The sequence below is a fragment of the Antrostomus carolinensis genome, unplaced genomic scaffold, assembly GCF_000700745.2.
Source record: "Antrostomus carolinensis isolate BGI_N321 unplaced genomic scaffold, ASM70074v2 scaffold148, whole genome shotgun sequence".
Taxonomy (NCBI): Eukaryota; Metazoa; Chordata; class Aves; order Caprimulgiformes; family Caprimulgidae; genus Antrostomus; species Antrostomus carolinensis.
Window position 1 is genome coordinate 1 of NW_010332051.1, and position 15,245 is coordinate 15,245.

A 15,245-nucleotide genomic window follows, 5' to 3' on the forward strand; every position below is an offset into this window, starting at 1 on the left:
GGTGTGGGGCAGAGGTGGCCGCGCAGGGGACAGGCGGTTCCCAGGGGCGAGGGTCCGTGGCGCCTTTGGGCTCGCAGAGGGGCTGTTTGCTCTGTGGGTGCCCGAGTGATGAGTTGCCGAGGGAGAGGACGGAGCGCGGGGCAAGAGGTTCTTTTGCTCTGTCAACACTCTTAAGAAAGAAGTTTATCGTGTTTTTTGACAACTGCCCGCACTGACCTGCGGAGAAGGTGGATCTTCAGTGCGGCCCTGGGTGCTCGATTCAGAGGGTGGTGTAGCTCAGTTCCACTTCCGATTGCTATAATGTATATTTTTACATAAATTTTTAAAAATATATATTTGCCTGCCAACTATTCACTCGTTATACTGTATATATGTGCGATTACTTGAACAGTAAAATATAATTGTCTTTGCTTTCACTTCCAGTGTCTGCTTTTTTTAGCAGGATGCTCCTTAAAATTGATATAAAATAAATGATTTTACATTAATTTTACACTTGAAGGCCCGTTTTCATCTTCCAACAAACCCTACTTCAATAAAATATCTAAAAATTTATTGAATCCTCTTCTCTATTTAGATTAATTATCATTTGTTATTTACAGTAAATAGATGCAGCGTTGAATAACAACATTATTACTTTTTGTTATTTTGAAGCGTTTCAAATCTGTTAGGAAAGTAAAACCCAGCCTTGCTAACACCTTTCACATGCTTCCCGTTAAGCACAAGGCCTTAACCACTCTGAGTGGCAGTGTTTGTATGCTTAAAATCGAGCATGGACACACATCTCGTGATGCCTAAATTGTTTTTCCCTTTTCTCCTTTCCTTGAATCAACTCTTACTCTCACTGCAGCCAACATGAACTTCTGCTGCTGGCTTCAGTCAGACTGCTTATAATCAAGGTGTCAGCCATGTTATTCTCTCAGCACTCGCTGAGGATCAAAATAAAAACCAGCCAAGACGCTGGATATTTCAGTGTCGGAGCAGCTTGTTAGAGGAAAAGAGTAAACGCAGCTGGCAGCATTGGCCAGAAGACCCAGAGATTAACTACAACTAATTCAGTCTAAGAACTCCAAGTTGTGCGTAAAAGAACAAAGCGACAGAATGGAGTTTGAATTCTGTGTATTCCTGTTCAGTTTTATCTAGGTATGAAAACCAGATCACTATTTTGTCGGACTACTTAGAAGAATTTCCAGAAACTGATGAGCCAGTGTGGATTCTAGGAAGGCAACACCACCTAAACACAGGTATGAACATTCATCTGCAGAATCTGTATGGAACGCTCATAGATTCACCTGCAGCAGCAGCTCCTGATCTCCTTACATTCTCTAAATGACTTATGAGAGAAGTTTATTTTTCTCCATCAATAAGAAGCCAGCTGTAAGCAGTGATATTCATCCTACAACGAAACCAGGAGTTTACCAATGTGCTTTCTACCGTAAGAGATCGTACGTGTAGCAAAGGCCAGTCAGGTATGAGTCTGGTCACTTCTCCACATCAAATGCCTCAGAAATAGATAAATAAATAATTTTAGGGGAATGTTCAGTATCACTAATATTATTTTCCCTTGAGGGGTGATGTCTGCAGACTGTTATTTGCAACTAAAATGATATTTCAAAAGAATAATAAATTAATCTAGGGCATGTACTGTACCTTGATGAAAATAAATACATGACCTAAAAGTCATAGCAGAGTGATGATATTTATATATCATATAAAAATAAGATTTCAGAAATGAGTTTTGCTCCGTGGGGAGAAGACAAGGGCATCCTCCTGCGTTACATGTCCGAGGCAGTGGCGTGGTGTTCAGGAGAGCCGAGGGTACAGCATACAGCCTTGAGCAGCTGAAGGATCCCTTGAAAAGGCCAGTCAGTCTGAGCCACGGCTCAGAGAAACTGCAGTAAATAAGGTTCTCAAGAATTCTTCAGAACCTTTGGGAGAATTCTGTAAGCACATGTATTAAAAATAAATAAATAAATAAATTTAATGTTATTAACCTTTTCTTAAAATTACTTTGTGTTGGGTTTGGAGATGATGCATAATTCCATGTTGGTTTGCATGTAGAAATTCCTCACCTTTCTTAACTTGCTTTACCAGTTCTTTCCTGAGGATGTAGTTCTCCACAGGTGTTTCATTCAAGCTGGGCATAGTCATTCCAAACACCTTGTAAAATTTCATTGACTAGTAATTATTTCATCCTGAATAAGTTAACTGTAATTAGCACATACAAAAGCTCTATGTGCTTAAACAGCTAAAAAATGTTTCAAGTATTAAGGGTCTTATTTGTAAAAGCTAACAGGAGTCTTCCATGCACTCTGTATATTGACTGTACAGGGAAAATGAGAATTTTTCAGTTTTAAAAGTTCACTTTAATAATATTTTTCCTCTTAAAAATATTGCAGACAAATCTAAGTTCCTGTTGGATATAAGTGCTCGCCTCTGGTTTACGTATAGAAGAAAGTTTTCACCTATTGGTGAGTATTCAGCAGACCAGCTGCTTTGTTATAAATAAGACAGTAGAATTAGTGATGTTATCATGGACCGAGACGTTATTTTTACAGTATTAGAACAGTTTGAGCATCATTTTAACTGTTATGCAAACAAAATATTAAAGCTATTAAAAGCTGTGTTTACTTGTACCTGCATATAATCAAGTCTGCATGTTTGTAGAGCAAGCAGTAAAGTTAGACCAGCAATCTGGAAAGAAGAGCTCTTGCTCAGTGCCTTTTATCCACAGGACAGTTGTCAGAGATTTTAACTCAGATTTTCTCTGTGGTGCTGTGCTCATTTTAAAGCCCATCTTGATGGTAACGAACTTTTTTAATAGGAGGCACTGGTCCTTCGTCTGATGCTGGCTGGGGCTGTATGCTGCGATGCGGGCAGATGATGCTGGCACAAGCTCTGATCTGCAGACACTTAGGAAGAGGTGAGTACTGTTGCTGAGGGAACTTTTGTGTTGTCTGGAGGCTGTTTAGTTTTTGTTGTAGTTTTCCAAAAAAGCACAAAAGCTAAATTTATTACTGAAACTTTCTTTGATGCCCTGATGGAAGTTATTAGTGAATTATTCTTGTCTGAAGGGGCGAAATCATGCTAGCCTTAAGCAGAGAAGTAGAAATAGAGGGAGGACAAATAGGGAATCACATTGTCGTTATTTTGTACAATTTTTTGAGGAATACCCATGTTGAGGCCAAGGGAAAACCTGCCACCATGGGTCTGAGTGCTTACCCTTCTCTTCATTGCTTACATAGCCACCAAACGTTCACACACAGTGACATAGTGATAGACACCATACAAAGTACTTCACAGACCACTCATCCATCACCAGCCTGAGGTCCCAACCCCACAGCAGAACCCATTAGTGCAAGCTCTTAAGCCTGTATCAACACCTCACATCCCAGGATCAGGGGTAAGTGTTTAAACAGCTAAACAAAGTTTTAAGGGTCTTATTTGTAAAAGCTAACAGGAGTCTTCCATGCACCCTCTATATTGACTGAACAGGGAAAATGAGAATTTTTCAGTTTTAAAAGTTCCTTTTAAGGTCTAGTCTGTGTGTTTCTGCCATATTAATTAAATTATTAGTTAGGTCTGTAACCCTCATGCTATGGTGCTGTGGTTTCTATGGCAACATGCTTTGTGGATTTCTCTACTTCACTAACTCAATAACTGATTCCACAGAAGGATTTATCCACTTGAATAACTGAATCCACAGAATGGAGGTGCAAAGATTTAACTGAAGGAGTAGGCAAACAAGCAAATTAGAATTTTGCAGTTTTAAAAGCTTTGGATTTTGCTGTGGGAGAGGGTCAGCATTGTGTTTGGACTTTGCTTTAGGGATCTTAGATCATTATCTTCCAAATGCTTACATTATGCTTACAAATCGAACAAAATCTAAAGAGCATATAGTTTGCAACCATCTTGGAAGCTCGCATACAGCAAGAGCTATCAATGCTCAACAGTGATCACTCAGAATATATCTGCAGTTGACATTTTTAATCAAGCCTGTGACCATAAAGAGCAGCTTGATAATAAATTATAAGCTGTGACTTTTAGGAACTCTAAACAAAATATAAATATTAGAGATGAATTGTACATCAGTCTTTTGACATCTCATTGTGTGGCTTTCTGCTATCTAGAAATGTGATCGGGATGATGGAAACATTATTATTTTTTAATCTGTATAACTTTTTTTTCCTGTAAGATTGGCAATGGGACAAACACAAAAAACAACCAGAAGAATATCATAGAATCTTACGGTGCTTTCTAGATAGAAAGGATTGCTGTTATTCCATCCACCAAATGGGTAAGAACACACAACCACCTTGGTTTTTTCCACTGAAATTCCTACTGTGTTGAAACTTTCTAATTGTAAATATGTTAATTCAGAAATGTTAAAAAGGTGATTATGAAGACAATGTATATGTTTATACATAAACATAAATACATGCAAATGGGTACAAAGTATAATAATTCAGAAATGTTATTCACTGAGACCTAAATAAAGCTGTATACTAGAATCTAGCTCTCGATAAAGTAAGTAAACCTGGGGTATCAGAGTTGATAGTATTAAAAATAGACATTCACAAAGCTTATTGCTGTAATCTGTAATAAAGGACGCTAATATTTGTCATTCTCATTACAGTTTAGAAACCTTTTGTAAAGGAACTAGCAGTCATTACAATTTGAGAAGAGCATAGATTGAGAAAATAGTTGTTGCTAAATACAGTTTGCCCTAGAATGTATGTCAGATTATTAGTAGGTCGTGCTATTTAACTTGTTTTGTGACCAGACTCTCTGTGGTCTTTTCTGTGTGTGTGCATGTGTGTGTCCCCTCATCAAAACAGCGCAGATGGGAGTTGGAGAGGGGAAATCGATTGGAGAATGGTTTGGACCAAATACAGTTGCTCAAGTACTGAAGTAAGTCAAATCGCAGTAGCTCATTCGGAACGTACTCCCTTGGGGGCAGCTGAGCTCAGAGACCAAGATAAGGTGCAAGACACAGTTTTAAAGGCTGATCTGCCCCTCTCAGAGTCAGGAGTATACACAGCATGTGTTTGCAAGTACAGCACAGACCACGACGCTGTAGCCTGGGGGTTGGGTACTGAGTTGGGATTGGGCAAGTTCTAAATTTTAATAGATCAAGAGCCTGGGGAAGACCTACAAAAAGGTCTCTCATGCTGGGCCATCTACATCCCCTAACCAATAGGCACCAGAGATGTGTGTTCCTTCCCACAAAGCAACACAGCTCTGACAAGTCAAGAGTGCCACCAGGCAGATCAGAGTGGTGGTACAAAACCTCAGGGTGAAGCCATCGAGGCCCAGCAGGCACTGAACTGCAGTTCCTCACTGTCTGGGCTGCAGTTCTGCCCGAGGCTGCTACATGGCAGACATGGGTGGCTCCTAGTCTAGAAGCCATGCTTTTATAAAAGAGGTGATTTTGGTCCATTTCTGAGGGATAGGTGAAGATGCCAAATCTCAAGCGGAGGCTAGACTGCAGGTCCTGAGTGCTGAGCAGCAATTCTCTCCAGCCCTAGGACAGGCACACATTCTGGAGAGAGAGGAGGACTAAAGCAGGCCCTGGCCTCCAGCTCTTTTCACTTACAAATTCTTCATGGCTTAGTGCTCACATACAGGTTTTTCTGGCTTATTTTAGACAGCTGACTCTGCTGCACAGCTTAAGAGTGTAACTCCCTTCCACAGTTTTGGATTTTGCGTAAGCAGACAGAAATCTGTGCTATAACACCTCCCTCCTAACTTTTGGGTGCTGAAAACCTTCAGCTGATCTAGTTTTTAATGTCCTGAGTCTGCTGTCCATGTGCACAGAAACAGTTCCACTTCTTAAGCAAAAAGTGATGTGCAGAACTGGCACAGGAATCTTTTTCCTTCTCTAGACAATGGCAGGCACAATGGGCAGGATCCCCTTGCGGAGGCTGTTAAATGCAATAAAAAATAAACCTAATTATGTGGTTGAGATGTTACTATCGCTATATTTGGCAAAAGGACAAAGCAGTTTTCCCATGGTACAGTGTGAGTGCTTTTCCTGGTACCACTCAGTATTTATTTTTCTAAATGTAGTAAATATTAAATATTCAAAGTTATCTTTTCATTACACAGAGACTTAAAAAAAAATAATTCCAACAAGTATGCTTTTCCAAAGAAACAATTTTTTTAATCAAGAGCCATCTAATTGTCCTGAATGAAAAGCTACCCTTGTGGTCCTAATTAGTTTATATTAATTATTACCTTAATGTTTTCTAGGAAGCTTGCTTTATTTGATGAATGGAATTCATTAGCAGTTTATGTATCTATGGACAATACAGTTGTCATTGAAGACATCAGTAAGTGAAACATTAGTTCTCTGGTTACAGTTTTTGATTTGACCCCACTTTCCTGAATGTATCTAAATATAAACAAAATACTTTTGTTCCCAGGGTAAGGAGAGGAATAAAGGAAAGGCAGACTCAGGGTTTGGGTGTCCAAAACTAAGGCTAGCACACAACAGCATGGGCCTTTTTGGTGGCCAACTTGCACAGTCTGGGAGAAGATGGAATTTGGTCTGTGCTTGCAAAACTCCTACCCCAGAAATGGAATGAGGTTGCACTGTGCAGAAATGCAGAGAATTGTTCTTGATACAGAGTTTGCCAGAGATGTGCTTTTCTCAGGGGAAAGAGAAACCAGGGGCAGATCCTAGAGAAACACGTGGCCAGGGTTAATTTTCAGTTGAAATAAAGGTGGGTTTACAAGTGGTATTTACCCACAGCCTATTTCTACGTCAGTCCCTACTTCTTATTTTATGTTCACACACTGGAAATGAAGAGTTCCCAGAAGAGTTTCTAATGCTATTACCTCTGCCATTTCATTTCCCGGGCAAAGCTTGACAGTATTAATAATGCTAGTAGTAAATGCAACTTCAGTCTTAAATTTTCATCCCCTAGTCGTTTATCTCACGTCTCACTAACGTGCCAGCACATGCTCTGTCTGGCTGCAATTACTTCTGCTAAATAGTTCCGATTCCCATGCCCTGCTCCATTTGTCTTAAAGCAGGAGCTCTGTAAAGATGTCTGGCAAAGTAGCTTAATGCATGACCGAGAGGAAGATCTGCTCTGTGTTCCTCTGTGCATTTATTGATTTCTGTTGTTATTCCCACAGAGAAAATGTGCTGGTCCCCTCCCCAGGGCAGCAGCGCAGCCCACAGCAGTGCACATTTGCACAGAAGTGCTCTTGGCCGAAACAAGAACACAGCAGGATTCTGCACAGGCTGGAAACCGCTCCTGCTTATTATACCTCTGCGGCTGGGGATAAATCACATCAACCCAGTGTATATTGATGCATTTAAAGTAAGGGCTTTTTCAGGGAATTGTTTCTTACTGTGAAATAAGTTTGGGTATCTGTTGTAGTTGATTTGTTTATTGATACAATTTAATTTTTCTCCCTTTCAACTTCTAGGAATGCTTTAAGATGCCACAGTCCTTGGGAGCATTAGGAGGGAAACCAAATAATGCCTATTACTTCATAGGATTTTTAGGTAAGGAAAAAAGGAACTTCTTCCCAATATGCATATAATCTAAAGAGATAGGGGTGGGGTGGGGTTTTTTTGGTTTGTTTGTTTTTTTTTAAGAAGGGGAAATAGTAAGCGGTTTAAGCATGAGAATAGAGTAGAAGAAATGAAGAAACATAGCTCAGATACTTCAGGAACAGTAAGATATCATCCTTACAGAATGGAAAAGCACCAAAGCTTGACTTAAAAATAAGTAATGATATAAGCAAGGGAAACACACCAAGAATAGTCAATAGCATTTGACAAGTGTCAAATGTCACTACTGCTAAAATACTGATTTTATTTTTTTTCCCCTAATCATTAAGACATCCAGTTTTATTCTTTTGTTTTACAGTTTTCTTAAATTATTTTCTTGTATTTCTAATATTTTCTGATAGCGGTATCTTTTTCACCTTCTTCCACGTCTTCCTTTATTAATTAAAGCAGTAGTTAATACTAGATTCAGTCTTTCAGATTTCACCCCAGTTTGATCCATAATTTTATGGATATTTTGTTCTTTCTTTTGTAAAACCTGAACTGTAATAGTCAGACTTCTTTGTTCCAATTCCTGAATGAATGCCTGATGGGACTATAGATTGCATTTGTGGTCATCCTGTACCTTTCCATCCATGGAATGTTAAGGATCACAACAGTTGAGATTTTTAAAAAATGTACTGAACCTCACATAGAAAAAGGAAAGTATGTGACAGAGGCAGAACAAACCAAAAAATCTATAGTAAGAGGTCACAATTAAAAAATTATACTAAATACCCTGTGGGAAACTATTGTGTCTAACTTTCTGATTCTCTTGGAGACTCCCTAGCTAAAAAGTCTAGATATTGACTGTGATGATAACTTAATTTCTATTTTACAAGTCTGGATGGAATAAGTGCTTATTAAAGTCTCTTGTTTATTATTAACATATGGATTTTACCTGTACAGGCAACGAGCTGATCTATTTGGACCCTCACACCACTCAGAGTTTTGTAGATTCGGAAGAAAATGGCACAGTTGATGACCAGAGCTTCCACTGCCAGCAAGCCCCACACAGAATGAAGATCATGAATTTGGACCCTTCAGTAGCTTTAGTAGGTGTTAAGAAATACTCAATGTGTAAACTTTATGTCTTAGTAATAGCTCCGTGTGTTGGTAAGGGCAGTAATGCATTTCCTTGAGCAGAATGAAGATCACAGGGCAGCCTTCTCCAATCTAAAATTCAACATATGGCAGTTTATATATTAACATAGGATGCATATAGGTCAAGCAGGGAACTGGCTGTTTGTATCTCGGGGAGCTAATTAATTTTATTTACTGAGCAGCATTTACCTTTTGCAAGAAGTATTTTAAAGGTCAAAGCAAGGAAGCTAATCATGTTCCCTTATTTTATTGCATGACTACTGTATAGGCATGGTCACTCTGGACAAGTTATTTAAGCTTAACTTACTTATATCATAATTTACAAATCTTTAAACTTGTAGAAGTCATCCAGTATATGTCACAAGGATACTGTAGTAGTTGAAGAAATTAAATCTGATCCTGTGCCAATATCCTTTGGTTGGGTTATGGGTGATTGTCACTTGAGACATAAGTTTCTAAAGCTTTAAACAATGTATAATGATACCACAGCATCCTGCACTTCTCCACATACTGTTTTTATTTCATACTACTACTGTATGTATTTTTTTCCTTAGGGCTTCTTCTGCAAAGAAGAATGTGATTTTGATAACTGGTGTAGTCTTGTACAAAAGGTAACAATACTGTCTTTATTTGTTCCCTATGAAATAATATATACTTTTTTTAAAAAAGGAAATTCCCATTGCATCTTTCTCTGCACGGAAATTAAATGAGCCGTAGAGGAGAATGCATGAGTGTGTCAGGGTCAGCCCGTACTACTGAACTGCTAAGTGGAGCTTGTTCAGCACTTTGACAGCCATGAACCCTGACACTTGGGAAATGGGTGTAAATATATACCCTTAAATATATACCCTTAAAAGTGTTCCTTTTTTTGGCACTACTCTTGTTACTGGATGAAACTTACTTTTAATATTTATTTCTCAGTAAATGACTAAGTTTTCACTGCCATGTTTTAGCTATTTATTTATTTGCTTCCTAATCCTTTTGTATTGATTGACATCATATATTATTATGTGTTCTTATTATGACTGCTAGTCCTTGGTGCCTCAAAAGATCTGATTCTCTAAGCACTGAATCCTTCCAGCTGCTGCTGAACTGTGGGACACACAAAAGGTGGTTAGTGCCACAGGAAAAGGACCTGAGGACGTTTCTGCATGCAGTTGGGTAGACTAAGCAACAGAAGTAGGAATGTCAAGGAACTTCAACCTCTAAAGGCATTTATAAAAAAAAAAATAAAAAAAAGGCTAAGGAAAACAATTTGTAAATAACTGAAATACAGGATGTGATATAGCTTACCTGATTGAAGAGGAGTAGAATTTGGCTTCAATAATAACTTGTTTCTCCTGATCAAAACCTACCCTTCAAAACCTGTTGTTTTTTGGAGCTGATAGATCTGTCTTTTCTTCCCGTTGATCAACAGAAAACTTGAATGCAGAGAGGTCCATGCAAGGAATTTTCTTTTAAAAGGCAGAAAATATTGTATGTTCTTGGTTTCTGTGTGCTACATGTAAACAAGTTTATAGATGTATGGATATCAAAGTTAATTATAGCCCACTGGCAACTTGTAGGACAGTTCAAGAGATCTGTCTTCCAGGTGTGTTTTCCAGTAGGAAAATATGTCAGAGATCTGTGAAGCAGGAACTTGAAATAACAGGTTTTCACTGTGTGTCTGCATAAAGCCTTTGTTTTTTCATAGACATACATAATTAAAAATGTTGTTAATTAAGCAGATATTTTTTGTGTTTGAACGTTCTCTTGAGGCAACTTTTAAAATGAAAGTGTTCCGTCCTCAGGAGATTCTAAAGCAACAGAGTCTACGGATGTTTGAGCTGGTCCAGAAGCACCCACCACACTGGCCTCCTTTCATACCTCCAACAAAGCCCGAAGTGACAACGACAGGAGCAGGTGCAGTACACACTGACAGTACTAGAGACAGCAGAGCGTTCCTCATTAGCAGACAGAATAATCACAGGTGGAATAATTGCGCTTTCCTAAGTGTCAAGCCCTCACCACGTGATTAAATGTCTTACTCTTACCCAATATCAGACAGTTATCCCAACGGGCCACATAACCATTGCTACCACAGATTTTGTTTTTTATATCTTACAAAATACTTTGAAGGACACATTCCAGAAAAGTTTGTTGTTGGTTGTGGTTTTAAATAAACAAAATCAGGCATATCTTTAGATTTTATTTTTTTTTCCAGAACTCATTGAATCTACTGACAAGCTCTTTGAAGTGGAAGAAGAATTTGAAATCCTGAGTGTATGAAGGAAACTGTGGTGACCCTTCTGCGTATTGAACATATTGCTAATATTATTGCATTGACTTAAATGAAACAGCCATGTTAGCCCCAAAGTGCCTGAAAGTACAGATGACAGAGCACAAAAACCTAGTAGCATCCAAAACTCCAACGGTGACCGTTCCTGCTGTCAAAGAACTTCCCCAGATGGAAAGGCAGTAACAGACCTTGCAGTGAGACCCTCAAAGGGAAACATCTTTTTAATGTGTGTCTTCCCTGAAGACAAATGGACCTTTGAGATCAAGGCGAAAATAAGTGTATCACTGGGTTCTATGTTTGGAGAAAGGGATAACCCCAAATGGATATTTCTTGCTCTCATATAATGCAATATTTTAGTTCTTAAAGCAAAACAGTCTTCAGTTAAGGAGGATGTTTGCTTCTGTTCCCTCCTGTGGGCTGCATCATAGAAAAAATACATTGTCTTGTTTAAAAGATCGACTGGATCAGAAGAAAATTGTTTCCTTGTTAAATATTTTAACATGTATTTGAGCAACCACAGTTTATTACAAAAATGTTTCTGTAAAAGGAACTATGTCTAATGTATACGTTTTGCAATAGCCTTCCTGTTTCTGGGAAACCTCAAGAGGAACAGGAGACTCTAATAGTTGATATAGATCACAACCACTGTTATAGTTATGATATATGTCACCTTGACCTTAAAATTCAGATATTAAAACTTAGGCTGACTTTTCTTTCGGAGCTAAAATGAGTCAAAGGTGATTTAACTGTACCTTATTTATTTAAAAAAAAGATTTACACAAGTTTCTCTGTTACAGCACTTTATCTGTGCATCTAATAAATTTCTTAAGCTTTTCATAGGTTGTATGTTGCTATATTTTGTTAATTTGTTTGTGTGAACTAAATATAAACCAGGTTATCTTAAAACTTAATATATAGGCATATGCAAATTACTTAATTGTTGTTTTTTGACTTGTTGCCTTTTGCAGTCTGTTTTGGTATAAGTGCCTTAATTCTCCAGGTTTATCAGAACAGCCTGTGCGGTTTTGGTTTTGAGGCAGAGTATCTCTCTAGCAGCCATAAGAAAAACAGCTCAGCATAATTAAAGGCAAAGGTCTTTTAACCCCATCTAAAGTTCCTTTTTACTATCAGACAGTCCCCTTTATGGTCATTCTGTCATGACAGTGACAGTTTCATCTTCACCAATAAATGACAACATAGAGAAATACTGAATGCTGTCTCCTCTCACTTGCAGTTCTTGATCAGGGCCAATGTGATGTCCATGAAAATAGTTAACCACATCGTATTTCACCTTCTTTGCCTTCAGTGTTTATTAACCACCCTTTGGAAACTACAGACTTGGAAAAAGTATAACTTTCTTCCCCTCTGCATGGATTAGCTGCATGGGTTTTTAAAAAACAAAGCATTACTTCTTAATTAATACTTGAACTCATTGTTCATGTAACAGCACCTGTAGCCCTCTCCCCCCACAGACAGAAATGAAGCCCTTGCTTTGAAATGCTCAATCTTCAGCAGTAACTGCTAAAAAAAAAAAAAAAGCAGCACCTAATTTTAAAAAATAAAAATGAAAAACGCCATCAATCAGTGGAGTACAGCATCCTTATTCCCCACATAACTCTTAGGCATATAAATAATCATTAAAGGTAAAATATTATCTGCTCAAATGTTCTTAAGTACTTCGCTGGACAGAGCTAGAGCCCTAGAATCTGGTAAAGAAATAATGCTTTAAAATAATGTCTCAGCCTTGCATTAATAATTATTTTCTGAACAATTTATCTTAAAGATTTTTAAGCCAAGGTGACAGTGTATTTGCAAGGCACTTCTTTCAGATGTCAGTATGTAAGGATTTCATACGCTTCACTCTAGAGAGGTTGATAATAACTTTAGCCCAACTAAATTAATTCATTTTATATATATATATTAGCATACCTTTTTCATGCCTTTCCCTCAAAATATACAAGGATAATACAGTTAGTGGCGCTTCTCTTTAATTACACCCTGAAGGAAAGTATGAGTAGTTAACAGAGCATACACTAGAAATACAATTTTTTAAACTAAGAGAAATAAAGCCCAGAGGAAGTGTACAACCCAGCATGGCTGTAGCAGTAAAAAATGTACATCCTATAACTGTGCATTGCTACGTTTGCGTAAGCTTGCATGCTGTCTAGTAAAGCCTCTACTTTTCAAATACACACAGCCTGAATAATTACAAAACAAGTGTGCCAAGGCTACCTCAGAAAGGAGGTTTACGTTCATAGGAATGAAATGCTTCTGGTGGCAGCACATCATTTGACTGCAAGAAGATAAGCACAGACCTGGAAGCAGACATTGTACCTGTACCTGGAACATATTTCAATAGAAAGCTATGAAAAATGCCAGAGGTGTTTTAGATTCATCTTCACATCAAAAATTGCATTTTTCACCAGGGTAGCTCTACAAATTCAACCATGGATGGGAGTCTGGATTAGAATTGACTACCTGTCACTGGAGGGAAGAACGTCCTATCTGTTTAATAAGCAAAGCAAAAAAAAAAAAAAAAAGAATCTTTGAGTCTTCCTAAGGAAGTCAGTTATCAACCATTAATACTTAGAGTTTCTAAGTCACCTACAAAACACTGATAAATTTTAGCTAGCTCTGTATTTCATAGGAGAATGAGTCTTCATTCCCTTACACTAGATCAAATACTGTTTGCAAAGACACTAATAAAGCTTAACTTTTGAAAAGCCTCTCTTGTTGATGACTGGCACATGCCTCAGAGGAGTGGTGTAATGTGAAACATCAGTTACTCTTTGGTCTGAATAAGGAACTCGCAGAGACTTTCTGAGGTAGCCATAAATGAGGGAAAAAACCCCACTGAAGTAAGAGCATAGCACCATTTTCCATTAAAAAAAAAAAAAAGAGGTGTCAGAGCACTGGGCTTTTCCTCCTCTGTGTGCAGGCAAACTCCTGGACTTCACACTCAGTTTCTGGCTGTCTTGATTCACGCATCAACCACACACAAAACAGGTTTATGAGTTTATCCTTCTTCACATCAGTGATGTCTGGTCTTGGGTAACGAGGACTGTTACTGTGTTTTTGTCATTACAAGTTCTTCATGCAGACTTGGCAGCGGCTGACCCTTGTTCGAAGCTGTCCTGCTTTCAGAGTTTCTGAGGGAGGAGCACTGACAAACTGCTGCGACTGTTCAACAGTCGTCAGCCAGAAGCTGTATTTGTTTGCAAAGTAGTGGCACGTTCCCCTGGCACCATTGCATTCAATGAATGGAGTAGCACGGAAATCCTCCAGGCAAGAGCCAGGTGAGACAAGGGACTGACCTCCGCCTTCGGCACCAGCCGCAGTGTGCTGCAATAAAGATGTCAGTTTGAGTGCAAAGGAACAGAACGGGACATAAAAAGGGGAGTCCTCCAGTTCCATGGTAAAAGGATTAAAACATGCAACCAAAGTTACATCTTGGCTATATCTGGCTTTTGAGTCAGGGCTAGAGGTGAAGCAGCAAAGGAATGAACTTGGACTGAATATACAGGCCTGGTCTAATGGAAAGCCAGCTTTTCACTTGCAAGCTGGGAAAATTTGGAAACAATAATGCTGACTTCATGCTTTTCTAGCAATTTTACACTAATAAGCTTCTAGGAGAGTGCAATGGAAAAGGATGTACTTTTTCCACAGAGAGGGGATTAAGACAATGCTGTAGCTTAATTAGCATTTCCACATTTAAAGGTTTGAAGAACAAAGAATATCTGTGGCGATACAGAACTGCTGCCTCAGTGTTACTGTTGAACTTGAGCAGTACAGGTGAGGCCAGCTCAACGGGAACAAACTCAGAAAGCCTGCAGCAGTCCAGCTGATACAGAAGACACGCACTAGGGCAAGAAGCTACAGGGCTCTGGTCTCCTGTAAGCAACTCGCAGAATAGTCTCAATCACCTAATCAAAGAGGAGATCTAGAAATGTTTAAAGCTACCTTTGCATTAGCAGTAGTATCCTTACCATAAGAAAGGAGTATCCTATCCACAGGCTGCGCCAGCCAAGGGGACACTGTGGGATGGTGATGTCCTGGCTGTGCACAGCCACAGCCTGCGAAGGTGCTTCGCACACTGAGCAGCGACTGATGTACTGTGGGATCTGACCACTGTCCACTGGCATCATGGGGATAGGAGCAGTGGTGGAGAGCCAGTAGGACTTGTCATTGCGGCTGGCGTAGTAGCACACTTCGTTAATGTTGCAGTAAATAAAAGGCATGGTGCTGAAGCGAGGCAAACACGAGCCAGCAAAGCCTGGAAAGATTGGAGAAGCGGTCATTGCA

General features: G+C 39.0%; 2 protein-coding genes across 2 annotated transcripts in view; one reads left to right on the forward strand and one right to left on the reverse strand.

Moving 5' to 3' along the window:
• Window positions 1-1,123: 1,123 nt before the first annotated feature.
• ATG4A (autophagy related 4A cysteine peptidase) lies at window positions 1,124-11,780 on the forward strand. Its single transcript, XM_010173338.2, has 12 exons — window positions 1,124-1,241; window positions 2,397-2,468; window positions 2,822-2,920; window positions 4,193-4,294; window positions 4,836-4,908; window positions 6,250-6,329; window positions 7,141-7,328; window positions 7,438-7,516; window positions 8,471-8,616; window positions 9,220-9,276; window positions 10,456-10,567; window positions 10,869-11,780. Exons 3-12 carry the CDS (start codon window positions 2,860-2,862, stop codon window positions 10,931-10,933), a joined length of 963 nt encoding a protein of 320 aa, XP_010171640.2. The 5' UTR covers window positions 1,124-1,241; window positions 2,397-2,468; window positions 2,822-2,859; the 3' UTR covers window positions 10,934-11,780.
• A 2,067-nt stretch (window positions 11,781-13,847) lies between these two features.
• The window catches only part of COL4A6 (collagen type IV alpha 6 chain), a 91,277-nt gene continuing 89,879 nt past the window's right edge, over window positions 13,848-15,245 (reverse strand). Inside the window, exons 44-45 of the mRNA XM_010173339.2 lie at window positions 14,930-15,216; window positions 13,848-14,285 (exon numbers count right to left, since the gene is read on the reverse strand). Coding sequence (XP_010171641.2) covers window positions 14,025-14,285; window positions 14,930-15,216 — 548 coding nt within the window. The 3' untranslated portion in view covers window positions 13,848-14,024. The remainder of the gene's footprint in view (window positions 14,286-14,929; window positions 15,217-15,245) is intronic.